Here is a 19,108-nt window from a genome sequence, read left to right as displayed (position 1 = left end):
ATACACCAAGTTACATTAAAGACAGGTTACTCTACTCGTATGTAATCTACAGCGTCTCAGAGTTTCTCTGTAACATTTTATTATTTCCGTCTGTTCAAAAAAACTTTCACATTAATATAGAAAAAAATCCAAAAGAAACCGCTTAAGGCGTATATCTGTTAATTACCACAAATATGTGCCTTGTCAGCAAAAAGTTGCGCGGGCGCTTTGTTGCTTGCAACGTTACATTTTGTCGAAACAAATGAACCGAGACGCGACAAAGATACACGTTTCCGCAAATAAAAATAAAGCGATGTATTTTATATATACTAGTTGTCGTCTGGGACTCCATCCGTGCGGAATTAAAAAATTAGTAGCCCTGTGTTTTTCCAGACTATGTTCTACATCTATATAAAATTTTAGCGTGATCCTTTGAGCCGTTCCGGAGGTCCATCCATCTAAACGTATGCTTTTATAATTTTAGTAAGATTTAGATATTTATATTGTAGACTAAATACTTAGTTATATCTTAGTAATATTATAAATGCAAATGTTTAGATGGATGGATCCTTGTTAGCAGTTGTCTGTGGACCGGGTAAAGGGATTTCGATGGGGGATCGAGGGACGTAGATGTAGAACATAGTCTGGAAGACCACATAGGCTACTAATTAACTTTTTTTTAATTTCACGCTGACGGAGTTGCTGACATAATCGTGATTAAACCTGCTAAACAATTCAAAGATATTATGTGTGAAGTCAACCCGCTTTAGGCCAGCGTGGTTGACTATATCCTAGTCACCTCTAACTTAGGATAGGCTCCGATCCCCTCAGTGGGGACGTATAGCTCATGATGATATTATTCCTAAAACGGTATAATTGAACTAGTTATGTAAAAAAAAAATTTGCCAAAATAATTTGAGCTTTCGAGTTTTAGGGACATATGAAGTTTATCTATAAGGAAAATTATACGGTTTTAGATTGAATCATAGGATAAAAGAATGAATTTGTTTATGCCACTTAATCTTAAACCTTCTCGGGTTAAGCCCTAGTATATTTTTAAGTAAATATTTTCGAAGTATCTAGTACGTTGTAGTACGTAGATATTAAGTTAAGAGTTGGACCTTAAAAAAATCACGCGTCATATAAATTACTGCCAAATGTATATTTATTATGTATATAAAAGAGGTATTAAGAGAAAGGATATTGTTAAAAATCCCAAATTCTAAAACTCGTAAGGACATTGTGGACCTGAAAATCTCTCAAACCTAACCAAGTTAACATTTTCATTTCAGTATGCGAAATACATAAATTTCTAAAGGCTCACCCACACTAGCGTACACCAATGTAACAAGGCAAGTATATAATGATTATAGGTCCCCGCCGCGGCGCACCGCATCAGCCCACCACGCACCATGTTGCGTGCGACACATCGCCGTCCGCGCTCGTCCCGCCGCTGCCCGAGCGCAACCGACCGAACGGGAAAACAGACACACCAAAAACACATACACCGAACTATTTTCAACTCTATTCAATACGTCACAAAGTTGAAATTGCCTTACCAAATCACAAAGATTCATCAGCACGCTTCAAATAGAAAGCGTGATAAAAAGCGTACCCGTTTGAAATGAAGCGCGGCGATTGGCCGACGCGCACCAATGGCGGATGGAGGCGGAACACGCTGCGCCCGCGCATCGGAGCACGTCGGTCGTCCACATGTCACGCTCGCGCGACACGCGACTGACGTCTGGAGGTAACGCGCTGACGCTGAAGTGGCGGGGTAACCCTGGTGTCACGTCTGACGCTGCCAGCGGGATATTCTAGACACGTCGTCAAGGCATGGTGTTGTGATTGTGAGTGGCATGATGCTAGGCGCTATGGATGGGAAGGAATATGGCGCGCTACACGCCGCCGCCGCCGCCGCTGGTTACACTATGGAAGCCGGTACGTAGGCTCAAATTGAACTTTATGACAGGCATTACATAAGCTTGTTGTTTTACCTTTGGTTTTAGAAACCAAAATCTCTGTATAAACATCCTTGTCATTATCTTTGATAAAACGGAGACAACACGTTTTAAACGGAAATTTTGGTCTAAGAAACCCACCGTTATTTCTACAACCCCTGTAAAAGTAATAAAACTTCTGAACACTCCGGAAAAAAGGTACAAAACAATTTTACATGTAACATGTCGAGATGAACTAAATCATTTTGACGCTCGCTAGTTCACTACTCTTAAAGTATGTTAAATAGGATCGTAACATGAAGGCTTTATTCCTTTTATTTTACTCTATGTAGTCCCTTTTAATCCCGAGAAAATTCACTTGAAAATGCAGCAAAATTACATTAACAAGTAACCTCTTATTCATGGTGAAAAGACTTAAAACAAAAAATCTTCGTCTCTTTATTCGAACTCATACCTATTTACTATTTTGTAAGCACTGAAACAATTTCTTAATTAAACTTATCGATTTTGTTCAAACTGCCCTAATAGAATTATTTATTAGATAAATTCAATAAAATAATTTGTTGACTGTATTATATTTTCAAGTCATACGTCAGTGACTCCGCAAAAAAAAATCCGACGGCATTTTTTGTTTGTTTGCGTTGAATAATAAAAGTAATAATAATAAAACTTTATTGCCATAAAAAAACTGAACAAAATTATACAACATACTGTTATACAGAGATAGTGCTGGCAAAAGGGGGTGGCTCAGCTTTGCCAACACAGGTCAGATTCCAGCGTTGAGCTGGTTTTCAGCCACCCCCTCTTCCCAAGATGAAAAAGGGGGAATAGATAGTAGATGGTCGCTGTACACTATTCATAAAGTTAAAAATCAGAAACTAACAAATTATTACTTAATACTTAATGCGTTTAACATATTCGAACAGAAAATTAAAAGACACACAATTTAAGAAAATGAAACTGTTAAGTAAGAACAATGTATTTCAACCAATAATGATCCTCTACTACTCTTGTAAAAGACTCCGAAACTACTGAATTCTAAAATACTTTCACTGTTGTGATGCTACACTATCCCCGGTTGACATAGATTTTAGTTATTACTAGATTTATTATAATAATTCCGGGCCGATGAAGTTACGGGCAACTACTAGTCTTTGTATAAATATTCAATTCAGAAACTTGCGTTTGTAAAGAATAGGAGATAATTAAAAAGTGGAACTTTAACTTCAGAATCACTTAAAATAAAGGTTACTTAAGTACTTAAGTGTTTAGGCAATTCACGTAACTAATTTAGGCAAGCAGACTTCAACAAATGAAAAGCGAAATTGGCTTACAGTCGTGCTGTTATGGAAAACGACGAAGTATTTGTCAGTAGTAATACCACACTTTTCACGGACATTGCTACTGACGTAATCGATTACTTATTTAATTCTGCCCAAACAATAGGTTTACCCAGCCATAGGAGAAGTTGTCTCAAATTTCTTTTAAAAACGAAAAAAAACTTAAGTTTACAGAGTAAAACCTATCAAAGGTATTGATTTGATTTTTTCTAAATGATTTTCCACATTGGTCCCAGATCCCCTCTGGATGATGAAAACAAAACTAGATGGAAAGATATAGGGGTAAAAGAACTGAGCCAAGTCTCAGACGACAATGTCGAGGACAGAGCGAAGTTAAAGAGACTTATTGGTAAAGCTGACCGCACCACTGTATGGGATGCGAGTTAGGCAGAGAGAGAGAGAGAGAGAGAGAGCGAGAGAGAGATATTTTCAACATTAGTATTTATATACTCTTTATACTATTAACAAGAAACTAAACAGATCATTCACTCCATTCACCTCGGACCTTTCATCATTTCTTGGCGTAAATAAATTTTTAACTCAATCCAAAATCAACGAGCATTAAGCCAATTAATTACATGTAATAAATTAATGTAGAAGTTGCTGATAATACCTTGATTAATGAGTTTGCAGTTGCCAGGTAGGTCGACGGAAAACATCAACAGACATCGTCCTCGCTACATCAATCATATGCTACCTAAGAATGAATCGCCGAATTAGAATTAGACGTGACTAACTAAACGGGACCTTTAACTCTTAAATTTTAAATCTTATTTTACTTATATTACAAATGGGAATGTTTGGATAGATGGAAGGATGCTAGAAGGTATCTCCAGATAGGCATAGACGTAGAACATAACCTGGAAGAAAATATAGACTACTATCAAGTTGTTTTTAATTTCACGCCTACTCTACGGAGTCGCGGGCGATAGGCAGTGATAAATTGTCTATCTAAGATTTGATTTTATTGTTACAGCCTAGCAGAAGAGGCTATATGACGATTATTACGTTCGAAATACGAAATTGCGACGTGGGCAAAGAATTTTGCTAAAGCGAGCATAGTTAACAAATGTCGACGAAAGCTCATGTTTTCAAATTTTTTATTTTTATGTTACAAGCGGATAAACGGGCATACGGTAATCGGAATTCGCAAGACAGCGAAGATTTGATTTGATTTATACATCATTGCTATTATAAAGGAACTGACAGACCGGGGTCTATGTAGATTTATTTATGCTTTTTCACTACATCTACGAAAGAAAATGAATTTATCTTCTATATGAAGATAATAAATTTATCTTCTCATTTATGTTTTCTGTAAAGGAGAAGAAATACTTAGACTTGCACTAACCTAAATCGAATTAAGGAGAAATAGAAGCTTACTTTTATCGATACTAGAAGAGACGTAATTTTCGATATTAGGGAGGTGACACTTATATTCCATTTGAGAGATAAACGTCGATAAAATCGATAACCTTTGAAAGGTTAAAGAGCGGCGTCGCACTGTCCATTCATGTCTAAGTCATGCGTTTAATTATTTGGTTTATCAATTGATTTATTTATTATTCCCTTTGTCTATTATTTAATGTAAGTTATGATAACCCTAAGCGTTCTTCCAAAAACAGACAATTATTGATAAAACGTAATAGTTTTTTTTAATTATTAAGGCCAATTTTGAACAAAGCAAACGACAGTTTGCCCTTAAAGGCACACAATATTTTAGCCAACAGAAATTGCCTACAAATTCTAATGTTTGATTTTCATATATATAACACAAATACGTACACTTTTGGGACTCAGCGATGGGACAGAGAAATATTCATTTCTGGGTACAATCTCCTCTGTTCATTTAAAGTATCCAACTTGTTAGAGATGTCTATGGGTGCTTCGCTATTGTCGCAAAATTAATTGGCCGCTTGCTCTTTTGCCACAGTTTTCTACAAAATATTAGCCACCACATATGATTGTATTTGTTTAGTTAATTTTCACTTTGTTTATTTTTTTAATGATTATAATAGTGACGCGCGTTGTTCTGCTATCGGTTATCGATAACCCTTGACGCCCTTTGAGCTTTCGATAACCACGACTCACGTTTAACGCGGTATTACGTTAACTATATTGTAACAGGTATTTATAAATATTGATTATTGTTTAATAGGGATGTATTTAATTATATCGATAATCTTCAGAATATCTCAACGGATCTCGCTTAAAGGCATAGATGTAGAACATAGTTTTGAAGAACAAATATAATAGACTATTAATTAAATTTTTTTTAATTCTGCGCAGTCGCAGTCGCGCGTCACAGTTAGTGATTACATATAGGGTAAAGGCTTAAAAATAGTGGTCGCTAAATGTCGTCTTATAACCGACGTAGCTTAATATGAGTGGAACTGTAGGTGAGTTTCTGACCCTTACTTTGACTACCCATACTACTATATACCAAATGTAAGGAATAATTATGGTTAAGGTTCGGATTTTCGATCACGTGGTTGAGGGTTTGAATCCCGCCATTTGACTATTGTCGTAAACCATATCCTAGCAAAAGCCTAGAGTACAAGTACAAGAAATATTAGTAAATTAACAAAAAATGTACTATTTTATAAAAAGAAAAGTTAAGCGAAAACCTCTTTGCATTGCTAAATCGCTAAATGTATTGAGGTATAATTGCGACATCTAATAAAGAGTATCGGGTAGGCGAGAGGCGAGTCGATAATTGGCGGTTTATCAGAGAGGTTATCCGAACACGAACGTCACCGCACGAGCCACCGGCACGAGTTAATGATCGCAGCTTATTTATTATATATAGCCGTTGCCCGCGACTTTGTCCACGCTTAATTAAATACCTTGGTAAATACCTTTTACAATACCTTTCGCATACCATTCTTGTGGGAACAAAGGTGGTTATGTCGAGCTTGCAACGACTATAACCCCCCGACGGTCATCTCCGTTCGGAACACAACCGCCAAACCATGGTAAATACCTACGTGTTTTTCCAGACTATGCTCTACATTAGTACCAAATTTAATCGAGATCTGTTGATCCGTTGTGGAAATACCTTCTAACAAACATACAACTATCTATCCATCTAAACTTTCGCATTTATAAAATTAGTAAGGTAGCCGATGCCCGCAACTTAGTCACAATAAAAAATATAGCCTATGCTCACCTAGGGATAGTGTAGTCTCCGAAGAGTGAAAGAATTTTTCTAATCGGTTCAGTAATTTCGGAGCCTATTCGATGCGAATGTACAAATTTTTATAAATATAGACTAACAAACCCCGGCGTCACTCGAGTCAAAGCACAAGCAAAAGTTACACAAAACGTACACTCAGCAAATTATATAATCCCCTTTTCTTTGCATCCCCTCTCCCGCAAAGTCCGGTTCCCCTTTCCATTATTTCTTTATTAAAAAAAGAGTGTGAAGAGAAAGAGAATTCTTAACAATAATTTCTTTTGGTACAATAACTCATCTGACGAAACAAGGAATTGCTTCCACTCTACGTCTGTTTTCTATGTTGTAGTTGCATCGGGTGAGCGGTATCTTACAACGTACTTTACGTTGAATCATGAAGGTTAACAAATATATATCAATATCCGTTACATTACCGAGTTTAATAAACAATCATTTCGGCATCGATTTATGAATTTAATTAGGAATATCACTTTCCGGTCTCGTTGGCGCCATTGGTCTGTTTTTTTTTTCAATGGACAAAAGTAATTGGGTCAAACGTCTATGCGATTGTTAAAGTTTTTTTGGACGGTTTGTTTTTAATACAAATTAGATCATATAGTTCAAAGAGCACAGACTATATCGATAGCTCATTAAATTAAAATAAATTTTAAAGACAATTTTCATCCAACAAACATAATTTTTTTTATTAAGGTTTTTTTGTATGTCCGATTTGTACTTACCACAGTGTAACCTGACACTAATGTCAGAGGACTAAGTATATGTTCAAACAACGAATTATGTTACTATTTCCTTTCAATTAGAGTTATTTGTGAAGCCTCTGTTTAAATAACAGCTCTGGATTTTATAATCCATCTTGCTAAAGGAAATTGAACCTTATTGGTAGTAATTGGTATTAAATAAAGGTTTTATGCTTTCCGAAGGGTCGGCGAGATTGAAATTTGTTTGGCTTGTTTGAGAAACATGGCATTTGCGTGTTTGTTTAAATCCTCGAGGTTATAGTTTTTGCAATATTTGGCTACCGACAGACTGCAGTGTCTCGGATTAACCAAGTAGCTTTTGTACACACTAAATGGCGGAAGAAAATATTAGTAAACAGATGTAAAGAGACAGCTAAATTAGATAAAAACATTTGCGTCTTTCAATGATAATGAGTTGGAATATCTTGCTAACATAGAAGTAACTGGTACTTAAGAATAAAATTTCAGAAATAAAAAAAAGAAAAATTATTTCAAGCCAAAAAAGCTATGGCAATTGACAGAACGTCTTTAAAAATATTTATAAAGGTGGCGGACCAAGGGATAATGATCGTCTTCACGGTTTTCGCTCAAACCAAACAGTGCGGCGAACGACCGTTGAGCTCGTATTTGTCGATAAATTCGGTTTCGGTAGCGTTTGTCGAGCACGGCCTTTTGAAAAGCAAACCAAACACGTCGCCCGAAAGTGACGTGCCGTGTCAGCGGCGCTCACACGAGAAAAAAAAAACAAAACAAATGACATTTTGTTTTTTTTTTCAACTGATCACGTAAAATATTCCTTACAGCCAAGTTTTTAACTAATTTTCATTTAGGAATCTAATGAACGTTACTTTCCGAGTTTAAATAAGGCATTGGAATTTTTCTTACAATTGTTTAGTTATGTTAATATTGACGTCCTAGTTAATATCGTTTTTGGAGTTAAAAAAGCTTACTAATAAATTCCTTTGTTCGTTCATGCTTTTTTCAATTAATGATAAGAGATTTCTATAATAATTTTTGGTGGCAAAAAAGTGCGTTTATATCTGTCAAGACGGTAGCCTCCATTCGGCGCCGCTGGGCGGTGAGCGAGGTTCGGGGGAGGCGGGTGTTTGCCGCCATTACGCTGTTGACAATCGCAGTCGGCTAATGCGTGCGCAAACATTGCCTGTTGCTTTAACATCCATCGCTTATGGTACGCTTTCGAGTACGGGCCCGTGTTCTCTTGTAGCCATGTTTTTTTTTTAAATATAGAACAGGCCAAAGCTCTAAGACTATAAGGATTAATCATTTATCGTAAGTTTTAATGGTGCTAACATAAATAAGAACGATTCTAAGTCATGTCAGGGTATTAAGTGCTGGAGTACACCAAAATCGCACAAATTCCATTGTTAGCTGCAAACATTTGACAAACTCTCCGTCCAGCTGAACTCACTTAGCTCGTGCGGATATCCAAAAATAGTGTTGGTACAAATCAAAATCGCTTCACTCCATAAAACTGCCACAGAGTAACAAATTGCCTTACGAACGATGATCGAAGTGGTCGCGCGCCCTTCTCTATGATTGGCATTTTAGTGGTGTACGCACGTGGATGTCGATAATTAAGTAGACATGAGTTATGGCGGGCGAATAGTTTGACACTGTTTATAGGGGTTAATAAGGGCAGCTGATGTAGGTGACATATCTTGACTGCAGTTGTACTGACAATTTTTCTTCTGAAACTTCATTTGTTTCCTTGATTTATCGCCTTTACTTGTGTTCTTAATAGGAAAAGTAACTTAACTTATTATTGCAAAGATGCTTTTCGTCTTCTTTAATTCTTAGTATCGAATTCTAGGAAATAATTAATCATAAGGAGCAATTCCACTGGCCTATTCTTATCACTAAATTACCCAATACTTTTAAGGCATAAAAAAATTAAACGCTTTAAAATAATAGAATTTTAGATATTTCTCATTTCAATATATTCGATACAGATTTGTTATTTAATAAACATTATGACTAGTAAATTCTCCATGCTTTTACCGCGTGACTGCCTCATTATGAACACCGGCCTTGGCAACACTTAACTCTTATCATAATATTATTACGTTTAAAATATTTGATATTATAATAAATTAAGATTTTACAACTTAGCCAAGTTTCTCCCTTTCCTTCCGTAAATAAAATATTATTATTTCTTCGTCTAAAATGAACGCATTCATAGGTCAAAGATATCGTTAATTATTCTGGTGACATAGAGAAAAAACAATGAGAACATTATGAATTTAACTATCTGTCGAACCATAGACAATCAAAAATCTACCGTTACCATAACTAGGTTGCTATAAGTAGCGAAATTGTAAATAATCGATAGATCTCGTAAGGGACATGACCTGGGGACTGACGAGCGGTAGTCAGCGTATTTGTTTAGCGGCCGCGTTTGTCGGCGGCCTGTCGCCGTGTGTGGTCGCTAGAGGGCCCTTCACTGCCCTCGGTATGGAGAACTCATATTATACCGACCAGTTTCATCCTTCGCAATATTATACTAAAGGAACAATATTACTGAATGATGTGTCACGGAAAAGGGAATCACAATGATAACAAAAATAAATAAAACAACAGAACTACTAAGTATCTCGAACCATTAGAATATAAACATTATGTTCTAGTTTCATTTTAAGATGCATACTTTGGTACACCATTCCAACTAACTTCTTAAACTAAGAATGCTTAAGACACTAAGCTTAATCTTAAAATTGCAACTTCCACCAAAAACAATAAACTCAATACTCTTTGGTCTTTATTGTATTAACATTTGTTTTCTATAATTAAAAAAAAAGGTTTTAATAATGTTATTCCTTAGCGTATAAAACGTATCAAAAGCAAAGGAACAATAGTTAAACAGCCACACATGTCAACAGATTGTAATGAAATATTTTATTTACATAAATAATGGAATTGACACGTATATATGCAAAGCAAAACGTCCTTGTTAACGTTACGTTATCGTTGGCCAGTATAACGATGAAATCCAACTGTTTATGGCCGTTTTTACGATACTGAAGCGCGACCAATCAGAGGCCTGCGCGCGAATTAATCAACTTTCCGTTACAGGTGCGCTGTTGGAGTTGCCAGTTACTTTGAATTTGCTGATATGATACAATTACATTCACATTTACGTTCTATACTTTCCATATAACAAAAGCTCATTTATTTGTGTACTAGCCGGCGCGACTCCGTCCGCGCGAAATTAAAAAAAAACTTAGTAAGTATATGTGTCCTTCCAGACAATGTACTATATGTATGCCAAATTTCATCGAGATCCGTTCAGCCGTTCTGGAGATACCTTTAAACATACATCCATACATCAATGTATATCTTGTTAGATAACATTTGCTGTATCCGTTAATATCAAATTATACGAATTTGATAAAACTTGTAAAAAAAAATTAAAACATCACTAATAGTAATGAAAAAAGTTTACAGTTTGTAATCATTAATTTCAATTATAACAAATAATTACACGAAATGTTTTCACGTACATTTTGTGGTAAAAAACATGGTAAATTACCAGCTATTTGCAGCGATATAACTAATAAAGTGTAAAATGCGTGAAATTATTTATGACGTGCATCCGAACTGGTGATAGAGAAGTCGATGATCTACACATTGACGCTCTCCGTTTACGCTAGTGATGTGCCAACGACGACTATCGATTATCCGTAAAAAAGCATTAAATACATTCTTGTAATATTTAAGAATGCGTTATATAAATGTCTGCTTTGTTTTGATTAAAAAAGATAATGTAATTATCAATTTAGAGGAATAAAGCAAAGTCACGGCTTCAGAGACCATGATGCTTATGTCTGTAGAAAAGAGGTGATAATGACAATCGTAAATGTCTGGTATAGCCGTTAATAAAAAAAATGCGATAAAAAAAAATTCTACGTTACAAATAGATAATATGTATAATCTGTGCAGGTTTTTATACACTTTTTCCTGACGCATAATTTTACACTTGTACTTTTGTTTTCAAATTTAAAAAGTTTATTTCATTCAGAAAGGAATTTAAGGTAAGTTTTTAAAAATCGCTTGTGGCATGGCAAGTTATCTGTACTAAACCTACCACAATACTGATCTAAACGATTCGTATTTATTTTATATCGTTACGCTAAAACTATCGTTATAACTAAAGATATCGATATAACTAAACCAACTCTAACGCATTAATAGCCTTCTCTTTGAATCGGGCTCCTTTGACTTACTACTAATTGGTTTCAGAAAGAGACAGCTATACATAATAGGCAATACAAGTGAAAGAGAAGCTAAAACTAAAGGCGGGAAACATCTTTCTTTGCGCGCCTAATTTACGAGCCCCCTTTGCCGTTTTGCCGTTGACAGTTACTAGTGTTTTCGGTGAATATAACACATTCATTAATTCAAGCGTCCTCTCATGTTTAATATCGTTTCAAATATATTACTTTTCCCGTTTGAGAGCTACGAATTTCAGCCACAACAAAGAGTTCAATGGTTCGTTAAAATCTTTCTGAAACGCCAACCATAATATATGACACTTAATTTGAATCGTTTACTTTATTTTTTGATTTAATTTCGTTCTTTTAAGTTTGATTGTTGACATTTCAGTATGCTTTTGATATTTGACTATTATGAAAGTGGTTTATCAATATCACAAGGTAAAAAAACTCCCAATCAAGATGTACAACTAGGGTCCGTACGTAAAATCAATGTAAAACGTAAAAGTCAAAAAATCCAAACTTTCTAAATCCGCAGTCAAACGGCAGTTTTAAATATTTATAATGAATAACCCTATTGATGCAATGAATTTGTCGCAACGATTAAATTTTAAACAATAATTTTTAGGCATGAACTGGAACGGTTTTAATATCTGTGATGACTTTCAATGACATTATTTTTTTTAAATCACTCTAGGCACGGATCATCACTGATGTCAGCCACCGTAGTAGATTAAACATAATAAATCTACAGCCATGTCCACAGATGTGTGTTCAAGCGGCTAGGTAGCAACCACGCCCTCTAGCGGGCAAAGACGCCGGCGTCACTAGTTTTTATATATCAAGACCTAAAAGAGAAACCGAAAATATTATGTTTGAATTTTCCAAGAAGCAGTGCGAAGAGTTTTAAAAGGAATATTTTAGTCTCATTTTTAATGCCTAGTGCGGACGAGAGGAAGTCGCTGGATGTGATAGAAATCTGTGTCGCTGGACGCACCCTGATGATTTTTAACAATTATAAATGGTTAAGATTTTTTATTATTTTGTTGGTATGTATTAAAGTTTTTGAACTTCATTACTGAGTTCTGACTGCAATAACATTCTATAAAAATATGAGAATTGTTCATAATAAATAGAAATTTGGTTTTTTATTCACACGACGGCAGACTTTATAATTCATGTCCACTGCATTGTTTGTCAATTTAATTCGAACAAAAGAAAACACCAGAAATAGATCTTGGCCAGTAAACAAGTGCTTGAAAATGATAATGAATTTTAAAATTAAATTATGCGTCGACAAAGTTTTGTCATTTTTTTTCATAAATTGACAGCAATCTCGGAATAGTGTAGTGTAATCTCATTAAATTATGTTTTTCATTAGGTAATAAAATTTAACAGCCAGATCCTAGTAAATCAGGGTTTTAAAAAGTTAATTTTAATTTATTATTGCAAATGTCAATTGTCATTTTGAATTGCGCCATTAGCAAACAAACGCGGCTTTCATACAAAAACGTACTGGCCATATGTAATAACCTATAAAAAAAATCTGATTTGTCAACAAGTTTTAAAAGTAAATTTTTGGCAATGGCAATCCCGATATGACCATTATAAAGCCTTAGTCTTGATCTTGTGCAATTATTAGATATTATTGGTATATTAAACTTAGTAACTTAAGAATCATTGTGCTATTTCAAACCATTCGACTTCATCTGTCTTACTGACAATAAAACAAGCGGCCGTCAGCCGAGCATTTTGCAAGGACTAATTTGCACTCCTCGAGAACAAGTAGTGAGGAGTGACCGGCAATATATCACTGGCCATGTATTTTTTTTTCTTCTTTTAGTGCTGTGTGTACAAAGAAGCAAATATCCCAAAGCAACTAACCCTTTTTATTCCTTGAACGTGAATTACGTAAAGGTTTTGTAGTCATCGACAAAGTAGATTATGTATTTACCTTACTAATATTATAAATGCGAATATTTGGATGTATGGATCTCGTGGAAATTTGGCAAAAATGTTCAACATAGCCTGGAAGAACACTTAGACTAGTAATTAGTTTTTTTAATCCAGCGCGGTCATTGGTTTTACATAACGCTTTTTATAGCGTATATAATCTTTTAAGTGTTAAATATGAGTACCAAAACTGTAGCAGATACCAATCGTATAACGTTACTTGGCATTTTGACAGCTGTCATGTCACTGAAAGACTGCCACTGGTGGCATTTATTAGACGGTTGCAACGTTGCAACATAATCGCATGACACTTCAATAAACGGGTATTCTGAAATTTTACTGTAAAATGTGCTTAAAAGTCTTCAATATAAATATTTATTGAAAGGAATATAGTGCTTTTCTTACCTATATTTATTATACAAAAACGACTAAAATCTGTTTCTAGAATTAGTAAGTTTTTGATAAATTAAAAAGCTTTTTTGACTGTATAACCAGCCAGTAACAATGTTTTTTTTACTTTTTATATCCTCAAATACATGGTACGTAGAATTTATAATATGGCAACATTTTACGATAAAGCAACCCTACACTGTTAGAGCGAGCAGCGGGGACACAAAAAGAGCATTCTGTCTGCGTCTTGTGGACTTCAAAGGTCGGGTGTCCGGTGTCAGAGGACCGACACTAGCTATGACGAATTCATACTTTTAGATGTTATTTTATACTAATTCGACATAATTAAAGGCTTTGATTCATAGACGACAAAAAAATATTTTTAAATTATAAATCAATATTTCATAATTGGAAGGTGAAATAAAAGAGAGATTCGTACTATTCGTATTTCGAACGCAATTAATTAATATGTCTGTCCTTAAAAATTATTTATAATCTTTTTGTCTTATATCCCAGTGTAGGTGATTATATTCAGTAACAGCAGGCATGGGTATGTTGTCGAATTAATCAATTTAAAAATGAAAATTATCTTTGTACTCAGATCCCAGTGGTGGTGCAATGGGCAACGCCGGTATGGGCGGCCCAGGCACGCAACAGTACGGAGAAGTCAACCAACTGGGCGGTGTATTTGTCAACGGACGACCGCTGCCCAACGCTGTTAGATTGAGGATTGTTGAACTGGCTCAATTAGGCATCAGGTACATCTTCAAATAATGTATTTATCACTGGCAACACTAACCGCTACAAAATAAAAAAAATATTATGGCCTTTGCTAATCGCTTAGAGAAGACTCTGTGGGCGAAATAATTTTTAAAATCTGTTCTATTTTTGAATTAACGGATTCTTTTTTTTCTCTGAAAATATCTTATTAATTCTTGTATCAGGCCGTGTGATATCAGCCGTCAACTTCGCGTCTCCCACGGCTGCGTTTCCAAGATCCTAGCGCGGTACCATGAGACCGGCTCTATCCTGCCCGGTGCCATTGGCGGCTCCAAACCTAGAGTTACAACACCAAAGGTAAACAAACTTTTAAAGAATCGGTTTGGATGGAATATTTCTAGGTAAACTTTGCATCAAAAACTATTTTTCTATTACGAATTCTTTCCAGCTATACTTTTGATGTAGATTTAAATCGGTTCAGTGAAGCGAACAGTTTGAAATGACCATACGTAGATTAACTTTTTAATGTTTTCTTGTTTGTAATACTTAAGTGACGTAAGAATTACCAAAACGTGTACATAATTCGCTCATACTCAATCATCACGTTTGCTAAATATTTCGACATTTGTAGCACAGTAAATGTCACTTGGAGTCACGGTGACTTTACTTTTGGATTTTCATATATTTTTCTCAGTAATATAACTCCTCTAAAATCTTCTAATGATTGTTTCTCCTTGTTAACCAGGTGGTATCCTATATCAAGCAACTGAAAGCGAAGGACCCGGGTATCTTCGCGTGGGAGATCCGCGACCGGCTGCTGGCGGACGGCGTGTGCGACAAATACAATGTTCCCTCAGTGTCCAGTATTAGCCGCATTCTGCGCAACAAGCTAGGCGGTGGCGCCCTCTACCCTGTACCCCCGTTATACCCCGTGCCCCCACAGCGCTGCTGGCCGCTGCATCAGCCCTACGACTATTATGTCTATTTGCAGGTTAGTTGTGACAACCCTAACATTAATAGCATTTGCATGTTTTATGGCAACCCTACTGGTGACATATAAAGGTGTGTAGGATATTAAGGTATGAGGCAACCCTAAGATCAATCCTTAATGCCTACTCATTTAACATATAACTATGGCACCAAGATTAAGAGTTATGGATGGGTTAGTATTTAAAGTGGAAAAAGGGAAATTAAAACAAAATAAAGACTGTTTTCCACAGTGATGTTTTATAATAAAACTGCTAAGTATTGTATTTCCTCCACAGGGTCGGCAGCACGCCGCGCCTCCGCATGCGCTACCCCACCATCCACACCAGCCGCCGCCCTCACACGCGCACGCGCATGCGCTCTGACACGGACGCGCAGCCACGAGCTGCTACTAGTATGGAATTGAAGTCATTGAAGAAAAACCAACTATAAATCAAGTGCATAAGAACTAGATTTGACTGAAGAAACAACAAAGAATTTAATTCAGTTCCCACTTATGATGATAAACGACCGTAACTACAGAAGAAAGGAGTCAGAGTTTAAGAGACAAAGGGAGAATACTCTGTAAGCCATATGCTATTAGTAGTATGCAACTTTGAACTTGCAACTCAAGGAATAAAATGAACTCTAACACATGATTGACTTCGCCTACAACTATGGAACTTTGAACTTCAGTTGAAGAGTATGGAAATAGCGTGAAACTTTGAGTGAATTTTCGAACTTAGTACAAAGTATTTGCTTACATCGTGAAAAACAATTAAACGTAGGTAATAATTTGTGTTGATAGCGAGAAAAGTATTAATATTGTAAATAAACTTGTAAGATATTAGTGAATTTTAAGTTTTATTGATATTAAGTGCCGTGAAAACAAAATAATAGGCTAATATAATATTTCGATTAATTAAAAAATGTTTTTAAAATTTTAGCGTAGCATTACGTCTTAATAAAGTCTTTACATCTGGCCTTAAACTATTTTCTGATGATTAAAAAAACAATTGTTTTGTCTGTGGTCTGATTTATAATTATTTGACATGTTAATCTGTGACACATGAAATATGAACTTATTGACTTTGCCACAGACTAAAAATAAATGAAAGTAAAGGTAATTTTTTAAATTAAGGTTAATTTTGAAAATAACATTTTAAGATTACAGTGCTGTATATTTTAGCTGGGTGCAATGATGTAAATAATTAAATAATATATTGTAGAATAAATGGCAATTATGGGTACTCATGATAAATTAATGTACTTATTACTATGACCACTAATCCTCGGAGAAAGGTTTATTTATAGTTAAACTAATAATAATGTAAGAAATAATTTTAAAAAATTCAATGCAAAAATTTCATTTTGACTCTTTGATACTCGAGGATTTTGGTCTATTTAATAAATGTTAGAAATTCGTGAATTACACGTCCTAATTATAAGAATTCTTGGAATCTTGGATGTTAAAACGACAAGCCATAATAAAAAAAACATACCTAATTGTTAATAAAATCTTCATAGACCAACGTTAATTCTAATTTTAAAATTTTTAGAATATTTTGGTTTTTATTACTCATTATTTTAATTTAAATTAATAAAAGAATTATTAGACGTCGAACATATTTAATTGAAGAAATAAATTGTTTCTTTCTCTATCTGGCTGTTTTATTTACTTATAAAAACATTAAACCGAATACAAATTAAATCAAGTAAAGTCAGTTTGAATAAGTTAAAAGAATTAATTGGAAAAAGAAATCTTTTTTTAATTCATTACTCTTATTATATAATTATTCGTTAATACATATACAAGTGGATTAACAAAAACTTGAAGTCAGACTTTATGTTAGGAACAAAAACGTAACCTAAATTTGCCTACCTATATCTAGGTAATGAAAATTTTTTCATGTTGTAGTAATCAAAGTAGAATACAAAGTCACAGCAAAGAATTGATGTGTTTGTGTTAATGTGTTTTTCGATTTTCGTATTTTACATATGTACATTAATCCGTCGTTCTTACGGTAAAGGAAAACATCGTGATGCAACCTGCACATATCTGAGAAGAAATTCAAAGATATGTGTGAAGTCAACCAACCCGCACTTGGCCAGCGTGGTTGACTATGGCCTAGTCACCCCTAACTTAGGGTAGGCTCCGAGCCCCTCGGTGGGGACGTATAGGGAGCTGATGGTGATGATGATGATGATGATGAAAGTATTAATTCAGTCATTGTTACAAGCGCCTACATTCAAAGAGGTTTTTTACAAAAAGGGTTTTCAATCGTTAATTGATTCGTGCAACAACACCGCCGCGTCCTAAAGCTTTACAACCGAAAACAATAAACGGAAATTGCGACCCATACAAATATCAAGCTCCGGACACGAATTACCAATTAAATCCTTGCTTTGTTTCGAATTTAATACCACCTAATCCGAAATTTTACTGTATTAATAACAAATTTTACGAGCGCGGCCGTTACTGCGCGCGGAAAAAGCGCGGGAGCGGCGGCAAAAAACATGATGCGTGCAGGGCTGCCAACATAACTGCAAATCAGTTTCATAAATAATATAGAAAATCCATACGCAAGTACAATTTTATAATAATAGTAGTCATATTTTATAGACTAAATAAAAACGGTTAACTCACGTATCTAATCCGGTGTCGGCTTGAATGTTTTATCATCTTTCTTGGAACATACATACTTCATGCACGTTTGAGACGAATATGCAATAGAGATTTAGAAGAAAAAATCTAAGAAAACATGATAGTAAAACATCATTGTGAAAATACTAATCCGATTTTTTAATTTAACATTTAAAACTTTTTTATAAGTCTACTGTTTGTAAGCCTTGGCTTTGCCTCTAAAAATGTCAAAGTAATATCTCCCGATTTATTTTTATGAAATTGCCAACCCTAATTCGGTGGGCAGTGTTAAAATGACATTTGACGCCGTCGCTCAGTTCCAGACGTAATTAAAAATGAAAGAGTGGCGAGTGCGGTGGCTTTGTGGTCGCGACTTCGAAATGCCTCTACTCGGTCTAAAATGCGGCGAGTGCTATTGAACATTGCCAGTATAAAATGTCTCCTTGTAGGTTACCTTTATTGAACGTCGAGACATTTCAAGAACTAACTACGTTTAGACATTATTAGTTAGAATCCTTTGGCGCGAATGGCACAATTTCGTTACAAAATTACGTGTCAGAATGATAGTGAGGGGACATAAACGTCGACATTTTAAGTAAGGCTAGTGTTGCGTCAGTACACACATTGCACATTGTCTTCCGGCCAATGTCACCTAACCTAACACTACGTGGACTCTTTCTATAAAACGTATATGATTTATTCCATTTGCAAATCTCTAGCTTTCAAATGTCTCTGGTAACCGTAATCCACTTCCTTATTTTAGTAATGCCAAGCGACCGATTACTTTTTATCCACCATAAAACTTTATAAAACTCCTTTTAAAATATTGAAACCATAAATCGATAATTCCACTACTGAAACGTGATGTATACGAGTTCTTTGTAACGTTTAAATCATCTTCTTATCTTATGAAGATGACAATTATTTTACTTTAATAGATAAATAAAGTCAGCAAAATATCAACTGGAAAGGACGAACGATCAGCTAATGCGA

General features: G+C 35.1%; 1 protein-coding gene across 1 annotated transcript; it reads left to right on the top strand.

Moving 5' to 3' along the window:
- Positions 1-1,591: 1,591 nt before the first annotated feature.
- Poxm (paired box pox-meso) lies at positions 1,592-16,911 on the top strand. Its single transcript, XM_013315138.1, has 5 exons — positions 1,592-1,920; positions 14,387-14,543; positions 14,730-14,862; positions 15,251-15,496; positions 15,771-16,911. The coding sequence occupies exons 1-5, from the start codon at positions 1,839-1,841 to the stop codon at positions 15,855-15,857; spliced, it is 705 nt and encodes a 234-aa protein (XP_013170592.1). The 5' UTR covers positions 1,592-1,838; the 3' UTR covers positions 15,858-16,911.
- The last annotated feature ends 2,197 nt before the right edge of the window (positions 16,912-19,108 follow it).

The sequence above is a fragment of the Papilio xuthus genome, unplaced genomic scaffold (assembly GCF_000836235.2).
Source record: "Papilio xuthus unplaced genomic scaffold, Pxut_1.1 DF826961.1, whole genome shotgun sequence".
In the NCBI taxonomy this organism is placed as follows: Eukaryota; Metazoa; Arthropoda; class Insecta; order Lepidoptera; family Papilionidae; genus Papilio; species Papilio xuthus.
The sequence above is the reverse complement of the archived record's forward strand: the minus strand, read 5'-3'. Positions and strand labels throughout refer to the sequence as shown.